Here is a 13,466-nt window from a genome sequence, read left to right on the forward strand (position 1 = left end):
TTGAAAAACGAACTCAAGCTATATGCTTTCCAGAGAAAAACTCAAATGAAAGGACTGAAAAGTGTACCAGTGAACACTGATCAAGACGAAGTTCCATTACTATCAAACAAAACAGACTTTAAGCCAAATAATATGATTAAATATAAAGGAGGTCATTAATAAACAGTGATAAAAGAATCAATTTACTCGAATGCACCTAATAAAACAGTTTCAAAATATTTAAAGCAAACATCAACAGGGGGCAAAAAGGAGAAATTGACAATTCTACCATGATACAGGGGTATTTTTACCCTAATTCTTAAGATATCAAACACAGAAAAACTTCAATCTTGTTCTAGTGATAAATGTACAATAGTGTACAATTGGGGAATATATCTTCTTTTCAAGAATCCAGGGAATTTATGGAAAATGACCATATTTGAGCAATTAGATTAACTGAGTTTCTATTTTGTTTCTAACATTTAGCCAGACATGCATAGTGGTTTCCTAAAACTCTAAGAACAGGGAAAGGAATGATGGGAAAAGGCAAGACACTCCTCAAGTGCCAAAGAGAAGACAAGAATGTTAGTATCTGCAGTGATAAGAGAGGGAATTTCAGCTTGGCCAGATAGTAATACCTAGACATCTCTAAACACTTAATCATTTAGAAGTACCTTAAAGGGGATGACTGCATGTACAGCATTATTACTCTGCTGGGAGCAATACAGGAAAGGGGAGGGAAAAAGTACTCAAAATAAGTCCCAGTGCTTTCTGGGAAAGCTTGAATTACATAAACCCTTTAAGAAACTATTCAGCTGAGAAAACGCAGAATGGCTTAATCACTAAGTAATAACAGGTCAAACAGACATGTACAATGGTGTATCCAAAAATTGGGGAATATACCTTCTTTCACAAGAGAAGGAATCAGAAATATGTAAAAACTAGGACAGTGTGTACAACTGTATTCTGAATATAACATTCAGAATCCAATCACCTCACACACTCTTCAATGTAAACTATCCTAGTTTAAGCCACCAACAAGTCTTATGTGGATTATTTTAATAGCTTCTCAGTAAAAGTCATTTGGTAACATGGCCTACAAGGCCCTGCATGGCTAATCTCCCGCTCTTTCTTGGACTCATTCTTCTCCCATGCTCCCTTCTTCTCACTCTCTGGAGCCAGGCATCCTCTGCTCTTCCTCACACACTTAAGCTCTAGCCTCTATACTGGCTGTTCCCTCTGCCTCACATGCTCCTTTCCCCAGACCATCCACATGGTTGTTCCCTCACCTCTATCACCTTTACAAAAGATGTTACTTTTTCAGGGAGGCCTTCCCTGACCGCTTTTCAAAATCACAACTGTCTAACCCCACCCCAACACCCCCTAATCATCCCTCTCTGATTTATTTTTTCCTTAAAAAGTAGATATTATTATCTTTTCTACTATATATAAGTATCACTATCATCAGCCTAAACACCACAATATAAGCTCCATGAAGACAAAGATTTTGACTCTTTTGTTCTCTCTTGCACCATCCCTCACACCTTGAATAGTTTCTGGTACATAATAAGAGCTTAAAAAATATGTGTGAGGGGTGCCTAGGTGTCTGTCGATTAAGCATCTGACTTTTGGTTTCAGCTCAGGTAATGATCTCGGGGCTCATGAGTTCGAAACCCGCATCAGGATCCACACTGACAGTGCAGACCCTGCTTGGGATTCTTTCTCTCCCTGTCTCTCTCTCTCAAAATAAATAAACTTAAAGGACGCTTGAGTGGCTCAGTTGGTTAAGCATCCAACTTCTTTCGGCTCAGGTCATGATCTCATGGTTAATGAGTTTGAGCCCCACATCAGGCTCTGTGCTGACAGCTCAAAGCCTGCAGCCTGCTTCAGATTCTGTGTGTGTCTCTATCTCTGTCCCTCCCCTGCTCACACACACTCTCTCTCTCTCAAAAGTAAATAAAATTTTAAAAAATTTTAATATAAAAAAATTAAATTAAATTTTTTAATTTACATTTAAAATCTAAAAAATTTTTAATATAAAAAATAAAAATTTTAAAAATAATAAACTTTTTTTAAAAAAGTGTGTGAAAGGATGAATTATTGAATCAATCTATCAGTACCTTAGCTTTGAAAAGGCAAAACAATTAAACTGGAGCTAAATGGTTCTTTACTTAAAGGGCTCCCCTAAGGATTCTATGATCCTATAATGTAAAATTCTTTTTTAAATATTTCCTATTATATCAAAAGGTAGGCAGATATCAAACTCTGGTTAACAGTAATAAAAACAGGAATAATGCACTCATCAACATTAACTCCTAAAATCTGACTAAAAGCAATATGCATATACATTAAAAAAAAATTAGCTGAACTTTCTAGTATCAAAGCATGTACTATTTGTTTTCAACATCAGAGATGTGAAAAGTTCTTCTCAAATTAGAAGTCTTGGGGAGAAATTCAACAACATACTACATCAGCTTCTGCAAATGTACTTCCAAAAGTACCTTTCAGAGTAGTGCTAGCCTATTTGGCCTATTTTACCTCAAAAATCAGTCTACTTATTTAGAAGAACTTCACTTAATTTTTCTCTATGAGTTAAAAACAGCTACTTAGTATAAAAGTCCCAGTATCAAAGTCATACATTTCTACAATGTAATCACAAATACCGACAATTACAGTAATATTCATAAATGTTAACAATAAATATTCTGAGTTTCCTTAATAAAATATTTACGCCCAGTTTATTTTCACATTTCTCATTAATCCATTTATATGCCCAAAGCACCAATAAAATGCCTTGAATTGAAGACTATCTGGCACTTTTTGCTGAGAAGAAAGTCATAAACATACATCATAAAACAAGTTATTTAATAAGGTTGTAATATTTTGTTTATTAATCAAAATCAATGTTTTAAAGACCAACATAAAATGTTCATTTGAAATCTTATAAGATTTCTCCTGTAGGAAACTTGAAAAGCTTTGTACTCACCTCTAGATTTTCACCATCTGAACTGTCTTTTGTTTTGGATGCAGGAGGAGGGGAAGACACTGGAGGAAGAGGGCTGGTTATAATTTGGGAGCTGAAAAAGTAATAGGAGATATAACTGATAGGTAAAATACTCTGCCTATAAGAGAAGATATACATTTTTTAGCATAGTTCACCTCAGCTCTGTCTGGTTAAAGCATCACTTCCTAAAGCATGTTGTGTGCAACACTAGAGTCACATAGCCTGGAAAAAGCCTATAGTCAACAAATATGGGCCACAGTCCTCTCGGAAGATTTTTGTGCAAGCTGGCATATTAAAGGTTTTTGATAAGTACTGTAGTTTTTTAAAAAGCCCATTTTAATTTAAACCACCATTTCCCAAACATTTCTGCCCACAAGAGCAGCCCATCTCTTTTTTTATCTTTTTACAAAATATAGAAGTTAGTGAGCAGCAGACCATAATTGGGAAATACTCAATTACAGCTTACATTACATTGTAAAATCTTAACAGACTTCTAAGAAAATATTCTAGGTGGCAGAAGTAAGGAAGAAGGTAAATAAGCATGACTGGAGACCAAAGACCTCCAGTACAGTACAGTGGAAGACAAAGTCAAGGGTCTGTTCTTTTAAAAACAAAAAATATAAAGCAGACGATAGAAGAAAAAAAATGATCTTTCCCGTTTTTCTGTTCTTCTTCAAATGAAACACAGAAGATAAAAACAGCAGTATCATAATCATAGTGAAAAATTCAAAAACACAAACTTAAGCCCATGGGATAATTGTAATCATTGGACTAATTCAGGAAATCTGAATTCTAGACCTCATCTGTCATTAACAAATCTCATGACCTTCACAAAATAATTTTCATCACTGAGCCTCAGGTTTCTCACCCAAAGGTTCCTATTTGTTTCAAATTCTTTAAGATTTTATGGAAACTAAAATGGCAAAGTAGAAAGAACATGGGCTTTAGAGTCAACTCTACCATTTGTAGGATATAAGACTCTGGACAATTAACTTCTTGTTCCATCCTTCATTTCTAAATTAGAGATATGAATATGTACTTCAGAGGATTATTAAAATGACTTAATGTATGTGGGCCCCCTCACAGTGTCTGCTACAGAGGTGGGAGTTCTTAATTGTCATTGTTGTTAACAGCTTTTAATTCAAGTACTATGGCATTTTTTTTTATTATGACTACTAAAAAGGTGCAAAGCATAAAGGTGTAAAACATAAACTTTACAATAAAATATTTGAGTCCACTACCATGCCCCACCATTTGTTTTATTTTTGCATGAGCACTTTCTAACTCTTACCAAGCACTATCTTAAGTGCTTTATGTGTATTAACTCATTTAATCTTCCAACAACCTGCAAAAATCAGTTACTATTATTATATTCCCATTTTTAAGATGAGAAACTGGGGCCAAGCAGAGATTATGCACCTTACACAAGTTTACACAGCTAGTAAGTGGCAGAGTCAAGATTTTCACTCAAGTATTCTGACTCCACAGCTTGCAAAACACTGCTCTGTAATACAGTAATGTGTGTTCTGTGAGTGCATATGTCACATTTATCGGTACAACTTTAAACTTAGTACCAACTAGGGCTTGGTACATCTAAGGAAAAAGGAAAGGAGAAGTTTGAAAAGAGGGGAGACTATTAGATTTGAACATAAGCCCTCCCTGCATATCCATACCTATCTATTTCTGCAGAATTGATTCCAGAATTTGACACACTCTCTGACACTGAACCCTGACTATCCTTCTTGGTAGGTTCTAATCCATTCTTTATGTCATCAAAATTTTCATATTTGAGAGCCTGGACCAGCTGTAATAGGTACATCAACAAATCCTGGAAAACAAACAAAAATAGGCTAATATTAGAAAAACAAATGCAACTGATTATAGACATCATTTATTCTTAAATAGCAAGCTAATAGTTTAGTTTCATCTACCACTTATCAGCTGTGCTACTTTTGGCAAGTTACTGGGTTATTTAACCTCTTGCTGCCTCACGGGGTCCTCATCTGTAAAATGGACAAAATCATCTATACCTTAGAGATACGTTGTGAGGATTAAATCAGTTAATAGAAGAAAGTCACAAAACAGTGCCTGGCACAGAGTAAATGGCCAATAAATGCATTTAAAGTGGTATCCAAAAAAGCAAGGCAGAAAACAAAAACAAGGATTAAGATGGTTCGTGTAAAACTAAAAAATTTAGAAAGGATCCTTTTTTCAGCAATAGATCAGATAACGGCATTTTATGTCTAAGATTTCATAAGAAACTCCAAATTTTCAAGTTCTCAAAGAATTCCTGTTTCATAAACTTTTCTGGTTAGGATTTTTTTTTTTTTAATCCTGAGTCCTTTCTTCTTTTTTTTTCTTGAGAGCTCAGGTTTTAGAGAATTTGGGTTGCTACCTAAATGGAAAAATCCTATAAAACAGACATTTTAATTTTAACACTCTTGGTTACGGGAAAAGCTTACTTTCCTGCCAACTAGCAATAATGGCTTAAAAAAACAAATGCCCAAGGTTAAATTTCCCATACTGATATTGACAATCAACACGATAATTAGGACTCAAAAGTGTCAACAAAATCGTTTTTACTTTTCTGAGTTTTCCTTTAATGTAAAAAGACTTTTCCAGTTTAACGTTTAGAATGGATATGAAGCCTATCTTACTCTCCATAAATGTAGTTCTTAGCCCTTCTCAATGACTATTAAGAAAACTCCCAAAGTGTCACTTTTAAAACCAATTATAAACTGAAGAAATCCACACAACTCAAACACTTTTTTAAAGTTTCATTATCTTCGAGTTCTAGTTGCTACTCACCTAGTTAGCCCCTCAAAACTCATAATCAGATAATTGTTGAGACTTGATGAATACCACCTCAATCTCAGTCTCCTCTTTAGGCCTATAAGCCAAGTGAAATCCCCTGTCAGAACTTCAGTCGGGATCCACACTTTCCTTCCTTACTTGTAACAGCTATAGAATTTGTAGTTATTTGCTTATTTACTCTTCATCTTCTCCAGTTTACTGCAAACTCCATGAGGACAAAGTCCACTCCCAACAACCTATTTTCCTTTACTTTATACTCCACTGTATTTTTTTTTCGTACCTTTTTTCTTACATTGACATAGTCAATATTTTTATCATTATCTAAATAGCGACAGGGGAAAAATACACAGGATTTCACGACTATGATTTTGCCACAAAAAAAATTAAATAAAAGTTTAACTGGCCTATTCATTCATATTCAAATATATCAATGTCAGTGGCCAGAGAAATCAAATGACTGTATCAGAGCACCTCTACAGTGTTTTGTTCTCTAAAAATCATTTTTTTTAATGTTTATTTATTTATTTTGAGAGAGAGAGAGACAGAGAGACAGAGAGACAGAGAGACAGAGAGACAGAGTTCGAGCAGGACAGGGGCAGAGCAAGAGGGAGAGAAAAAGAATCCCAAGCAGACTGTCAGCACAGAGACCCATGCAGGGCTCGATCACACAAAGCATAAGATCACAGCCTATGCGAAAATCAAGAGCTTAACGGACTGGGCCACCCAGGTGCCCCAAAACCATTTTTTAACTGGAGTAATAAACATCTGATTTTCTACTATTATTTTGAGACTTATGACATCTAATAGCAATAGGTACGCTTTTTCTAAGGGAAAAAAGGTGAATTTCATAACAAAAAATTGATTAATATATTTAATGACAAATATCCTTCTCAGGAGAATTAAGTAATTGTGTTTCACTGCTAAGCATGCTTCGAAAATGCTGCTGAGTATATCACCTGTTATGTTTTCCCAATTATAGAAGACTTTCCACATGAAATCAAAAGGGCTATATCGTTATTAAATTCCCCACAAAGGAGGAATTCAGAAGAAAACGTTCCTCTTTTTGTCACTCATCACTATCTGATTTGTTGGTTTGGTATTCTATATTCAAACTATACTTTCCTTCATTTGTACAAAGTCTATTTGCTCATTATATAGTCACATCTTGAAAAACATAAAATTCCTCTAAGCATGAAGGACATAGCATTGGAGTAAAACAAAAGAAAAGAACAGGTTTCCATCTGAGGCAATTCAGTAAAATTTCCCAAGAGCTATGGAATATTATCTAGATAGTGATCACCATTTCTCTCAATAACAAGTTAATTCTAATGCTTCAGGGTACACAGGCAAAATTCCGTATCAAAAATCACTAAGTGACTTCCCATTTCTTATTGAATTAAGAGTAATTCTTCATATAGGCATTTACAGTTAGAAGGACACAGGTTCTGATCTCACATCCTGAACAGCTAGCTACATACATCCCACATTCCAGTTAAAGTGAAATACTTGCTATTTTCTTATTACTTTTCACTCTCCTTGCCTTTGCTCATTTTGGTCTCTCCACTTAAAATGTAAACTCATGTCCAACTGTGAACATTTATTCTTCCTTTAATGAGTATCTCTAATGCCACTTCCTCCTCAAACTCTAATGGGGAACCTCTCCTTTTGAACCACACAACAATAAGAAATACAGTTTTTAAAAAATTCCTAAAGGGACACCTGGGTGGCTCAGTTGTTAAGCATCCGACTTCAGTTCAGGTCATCATCTCATGGTTTATGAGTTCGAGCCCCACACTGGGCTCTGTGCTGACAGCTCAGAGCCTGGAGCCTGCTTTGGATTCCGTGTCTCCCTCTCTCTGCCCCTCCCTACTCACGTTCTCAGTTTCTCTCTCTCAAAAATAAACATTAAGGAAAAAAACAATTTATAAAAATAAAAATAAAAAATTCCTACATAGAATATTAGCAAATTAAATTCAGAAAGGTATTCAAAGATTAAGATCTCTAAAACCTAAAAAAAACTACCATATTTTGCAATTTAAAGTGTACACAATGTTTCTATCATTATCCTCTACCTAATAACAAAAATTCTAAAATGGTCTGGAAATAGTTCAGTACCTGCATGAATACAGCTATCTCCAGAGACAATCAAATACTAAGCTAGAAGCTTGTGAGGGAATTGAAATAAGACAATCAAAAATTAGGACTGATAATTTTTCTATTTAAATTCTGAACCCACACGAAGGTACTGTCTTGACTGTAGCCCAGAGGCCTTTAGCTAAACGCTATGACTCATATCAAACATTGAGAATTAATGATTTAAGTTAAATTTCCAATTAATTTCACAATAAATATTTCAACATTTCTACATTTCAAATAAATATGTAATAAATTTTACTTGTGATACAGTAAAGACAGTGAGGAAGAAGATAATATGCTGAATCACAATGCTTAGGATTGCTTTTTGACAGGAGAGTAAAAAACACTGTTCCAATAAAATTATACAACAGCTGAGATTTGCCTCCAAATAATCCGGTGAAGGGTAGGAAAAGGGGAAGAGAAAATAAGTGGTGTTACAGATGAAACAAGACTAGCTGTGAGCTGGCAACTGAAGATGGGTAAATTATATGTGAGCATTCACTAGACTATTTACTTTAGTGCTCATATTTTACTATAATTAAAGACATACATCGACCTTAGTGCTATGTTTTGCCACTACAAATTCAAAATGACTTTTTTTAAAAAAAGATCTTCAGTATTAGTTATTCTATGGAAACAACATTGTTATATACATCGAGGCTTGAGAAAAGTTATCCTGTATCCCATAAGCCCTGCAGGCTAGCATAAATTATTAGGTTATGTTTGGAAAAGGCATTCATTCACCATATAAAAATTAGTACGTTAAAAACCTTGCTGGATTACTCTATCTTATTAGGAATAACTCCAATTCAAAATCCAGCAATGCTTTGTGTCCACAAAGTGTTCCTCCTTCCCTGGTGGTTTTATACGTATATAAATAGCCAGCATAAAGTTTGCAGGCTTGGCTTTCCAGAGGATTCAAACCACCTTCAGAAAATCTACATATACACGTAATTGTCAGCAGCTGAAAGTTTAAAGGAGAAGTTTGAAGGAGAGTAAGATGACCATGCATCTCTATGCTTTAAAGGCCCCAAGGGCTTCTCAAGGCTGCAATTAAATGTGGCTTGTTGTATACTGACTGATAGAGGGGATCTGAATTATTCCCTAGCTGGTGCCGCATTAAACCATTTTTCATTAGAATTCCTTTTTCCAGACAGAGCAATACAAGCTCTGCTGCCAGGTAAATGTCCTGGGAGAGATTGTCCTATCATGTAACAGATCAGGAAGTAAATTTTCATTTCACAGAAGAGTCCTTGGAGGAATATTTTAATTTTACTTCTGAAAACACACCTAGTATATCCTCTTCCCTTCTAAAAATCTCTCTTTCTCTCTCTCCGGTCTACCTATCTCCCTCTCTCTCCCTCTCTCTACCACACACACACACACACACACACACACACACACACACTGGACTGAGTGGAGAGGAGTAAATGAGTCTATAATCAGGCTCTAGTTTAAAATGTACCCAAAGAAGAGTAATGAGTAACAATGTACCTCATCATCTGCCTGTCGCAACCGGGCAACAGCATAACGCCTCACAGTTGGATTGGTGTAATGGGAGGATAAAAGCTCCAAGGAGTCCTCTACATCCATTGGCTTCCATTTTCCTAGAAGTTCCAATGCCTGTTTAGCCTCCTGAGGTAAATCCCAATTAACACATTTCAAGAATTTTGTTAAAGCCTAAAATCAGAAAAGATTTTAACATTAGAAACAACAGCCTATTACCTGGGAAAAGGAAAGGTCAAGAGTGAGTAGGCAGAGTTTCCCACTTGGTCCTGATGACAAAGTCACAGAATTGATGACAGACTCCATGTGTAACCACTAAACATAGTTACACATATGTTCCTAGAAAAATACTGCAGGACAGAAAGAAAAAAAAAAAGCATGTTCCCTGTAACTTTACATTTTTCAGCTTAGTTTTTTCTTGGTTTTTTTAAGGTTTTATTTATTTTTAACAGAGAGAGAGAGACAGAGCGTGAGTAGGGGAGGGGCAGAGAGAGAGGGAGACACAGAATCCGAAGCAGGCTCCAGGCTCTGAGTTGTCAGCACACAGCCAGACGCGGGGCTCGAACCCACAAGCCGTGATGAGATCATGACCTGAGCCAAAGTCAGACACTTAACGGACTGAGCCACCCAGTCTGAACCCACATGAAGGTACTGGCTTGTACCTTGTACCTTGTACCAGGCGACCCTACATTTTTCAAGTTAAACCACTATACAGAGCACTACAAATTTTTAAGTTTTCTTTGACTTTTCCTCATTTTCCTTTTTTATTTTAAAATAGCACAGGCCTTGGGGTGCCTCCTTCAGTGAAGTATTCAAATTCGGCTCAGGTCATTATCTCACGGTTCCTGAGTTCAAGATCCGGATTAGGACTCTGCTGACAGCACGGAGCTTGGAGCCTGTTTCAGATTCTGTGTCTCCCTCTCTCTCTGCACCCCCCCCCCCCGCCCTCTCTCTCTCTCTCAAAAGTAAATAAACATTAAAAAAAATTTTTTTTAATAACAAAATAGTGCAGGCCTCAAGACATGGAAATGAGGCGTACATATTCTCATGAGATGTTTTACAAACAACCTTCATTTTACAACATCAACATGGGACATAAAATATTGCAGCCAATAAATAAAAAGAGTTCAAAGTCAAGCAAAGGTACAATCCCTACCATGAACCTCACTCTCAAACCTCCCCAGGATCACTGGGTTTCCTAGATACTCACACATGAGGGCTCAAACTAAATTAAATATGTACATCTCTTACACAGAGAAGTAACTATTTTAAAAGACAAACAAAAACTCCACACAAACAAGCATAGAGAAAAACACAGAAGCAGCAACAAATATTCTATGATTCAGCTACCTGTTTGTAGTATCTTTCTGGAACCTCACTTCTTTAGACAAGCAGCATAACTATCTAAAGTTTTTACAAGATTGTCCAGGTAAATAAATGACCTTCGAGCATATCATTCATGGTTGCATACATAATAAGTGCTCTTTTAACAAGGTTGTATATTTGTTCTCCATAAAAAACTATCTCTATTGTCACATCTCCCCACTGGGAACAGTTTCCTGGCTGATCCCATTTTCTTCTTTCTCTTTGTCTATGAATTCATCTCTTGAACAAAGATAACTTTAAAATTTAAAATTCCTGGGGCACCTGGGTGGCTCAGTCGGTTAAGCGTCCGACTTTGGCTCAGGTCATGAATTTGCAGTCTGTGAGTTCGAGCCCCGTGTTGGGCTCTGTGCTGACAGCTCGGAGCCTGAAGCCTGCTTCGGTTCTGTGTGTCCCTCTCTCTCTCTCTCTGCCCCTCTCCTGCTCATGCTCTATTTCTCTCTGTCTCTCAAAAATAAACGTTAAAAAAATTTTTTTTTTTTTAATTTAAAATTCCTGTTCTGCCCAACTAAAATCTTTTCATTAGTAATCTAATACAGTTCTGAAGAAAATGCCCTTTTGGACAACAAAACACAGTTATTGGTTAGTATGACATAAAATGAACCCTAATGCCCATGACCTAACTTATTCTTGATTTAAGTAAATTAAGCAAAAAGGCCCGATGGAGATTATCTAGTCCAGTGCTCAAACTGTATATAATCTCAATGAAGTCAGTGGCTTGCCTGTCACCTCAAAATGGTGAAGAAGCTACACCCAAAACTGGGATCCACTAACTCTGAGCCCATGCATCTTTCACCAGATGGTTCCTCCCTACCATTAAGGCACTGCCATCTCCTAACTGCCTAAATCCATGCCCCGTAGAGCCATTATTCCATCAACACTGATCTCCTAAATACATTACCAATTCCTGTCCATTATTTCCCAAGCAATATTTCCTGCATTTTTCCCCTCAGCTTGATTCTCACTACACCACACATTTAGAGTTTAGCATAGCCTTCTAGCTAAGAGCCTTAATACCAGTTTCTCTTCTAATCATTTCACAGGAATTCTCAGAAGCTCAAGTTGGAAGTAATGTTAGCATGAACCACCAATTGTCAACAGAAATGTATCTTCTAATATCCCTGACAAAAAGAGACTTAATATTTAAGTAATTCCAGTGGCTAATTTCTAAAGTACCTACTTTGAAGCCATTTTTGTTGTTTTTTAACTATAATGAACCAAAAGACAGAAGTGTTTTCATGTAACTTCCTCCCAATGTCCGTTTCATTGCAGAGAATGAGAGTAAATTTAACTCCCCCCCAATACATGGACAACTTTTCCAATAGTTAATGATGACTACCATATTGTTATAGTGTGGTTTCCCATTAGATAATAGGATCACTCTAATTTACAAAACAAAACAAAAAACAAACATAACAACAAAACCTTGGCTTCTTTCTCAAAACACTTCAATGATACTTCTCACCACAATCCTCTCTCATTAAGCTAACTCCCATTCTCTTTCTATGCTTCAACCAACTTAACCTAATTAATACATCACTCTCTAATTCCTGTCTACAAGCTTTCCCCATGCTCTTCACCCAAACAGTAATGTCATCTTCAAGGCCAGCTTGTCAGACTCAACTTTTCCAGTAAGTTCTCAGCAACTTTGAGCTCTTCCTTTAGTACTTACCTCAATTTTACCCCTTTCATTCAAATGATGCTCTTCTTAACTGCCAAACACTTTTGTGGGCATTCTTATCTCTACAACTGGAGTCTGTTCCGAAAGGGTAGCTATCCATTTCTTCAGTACCGACAGCATGCCACTTAGCACAGTGCTCCCTCTCCATGTAAGAACACAGACCACCCTTCTAACTTACTCCATGCATTTTATTTTTCACTTCTAGAATGCATTTCTATGTTGAATGTTGAAACAAAGCAATACTTCTTAAATAACTACAGCAAAACCTTTTCCATTTCACAGCACATCAGCAGTCTTAATAGAAATGTGCAGATATGTACTTACAAGCAAATCTTGCAGCATGCTGATGTACTCAGCTCAGTAACTGAAACAATCTAACCCCCAGATTCTCAGATTTACAGATTTACTAGTAAGATTTATAGCATGCTGCTGCCAAGGAACTTAAGACACTGTACAAAGAATTATACAACTTTTAATGCTGAATGTTACAAATGTAAGCAAAGAGGTAGTAGGATGAAGAAGGAAAACAAGGAGAAGGGAAATGAGAAAGATAGAAAATGTAAGAATCTGAAGCAATAATAATACTTAATTCCTGGCCCTTTAAAGATGCTGTACTGATGTATGTAAATTTAAGGATTCAAAAGCAATTTTATCTTTAGAGTTTCCACTGATAAATGGAGAGTACAGGCTTTCGAGCCAGAGTGTTTGAGGTCAAATCCTAATTCCCAGCTCCATGACTTTTTGGCTGAGTCACCTCTAGAACATTATTTAACTTTTAAGTGACTTGTCCTATAAAGTTGCAGTAATGATTAAATAAGTTACTGAACGCAAATGTTTAGAACAGTACTTTGGAAATAATTTGGAAATAATATATATTTGATGTTAATTATTTTATCATCTGATATTATTGTTATTCTACTTCTGATGTTGGGTGCAATGTCAAATGACAACATTACCACTTTT

The 13,466-nt window shown here is 36.1% G+C and overlaps 1 protein-coding gene across 1 annotated transcript in view; it reads right to left on the reverse strand.

Annotated features, from left to right (window-relative positions):
• PIK3C3 (phosphatidylinositol 3-kinase catalytic subunit type 3) overlaps positions 1-13,466 on the reverse strand; it is a 147,775-nt gene that overhangs the window by 77,067 nt on the left and 57,242 nt on the right. Inside the window, exons 10-12 of the mRNA XM_047086907.1 lie at positions 9,428-9,613; positions 4,657-4,811; positions 2,966-3,056 (exon numbers count right to left, since the gene is read on the reverse strand). Of these exons, the coding sequence (XP_046942863.1) occupies positions 2,966-3,056; positions 4,657-4,811; positions 9,428-9,613 (432 nt within the window). The remainder of the gene's footprint in view (positions 1-2,965; positions 3,057-4,656; positions 4,812-9,427; positions 9,614-13,466) is intronic.

This window comes from Lynx rufus, unplaced genomic scaffold (assembly GCF_022079265.1).
Source record: "Lynx rufus isolate CCGP_SWC_20201006 ecotype Redwood Valley unplaced genomic scaffold, mLynRuf1.p SCAF_22, whole genome shotgun sequence".
NCBI lineage: Eukaryota > Metazoa > Chordata > Mammalia > Carnivora > Felidae > Lynx > Lynx rufus.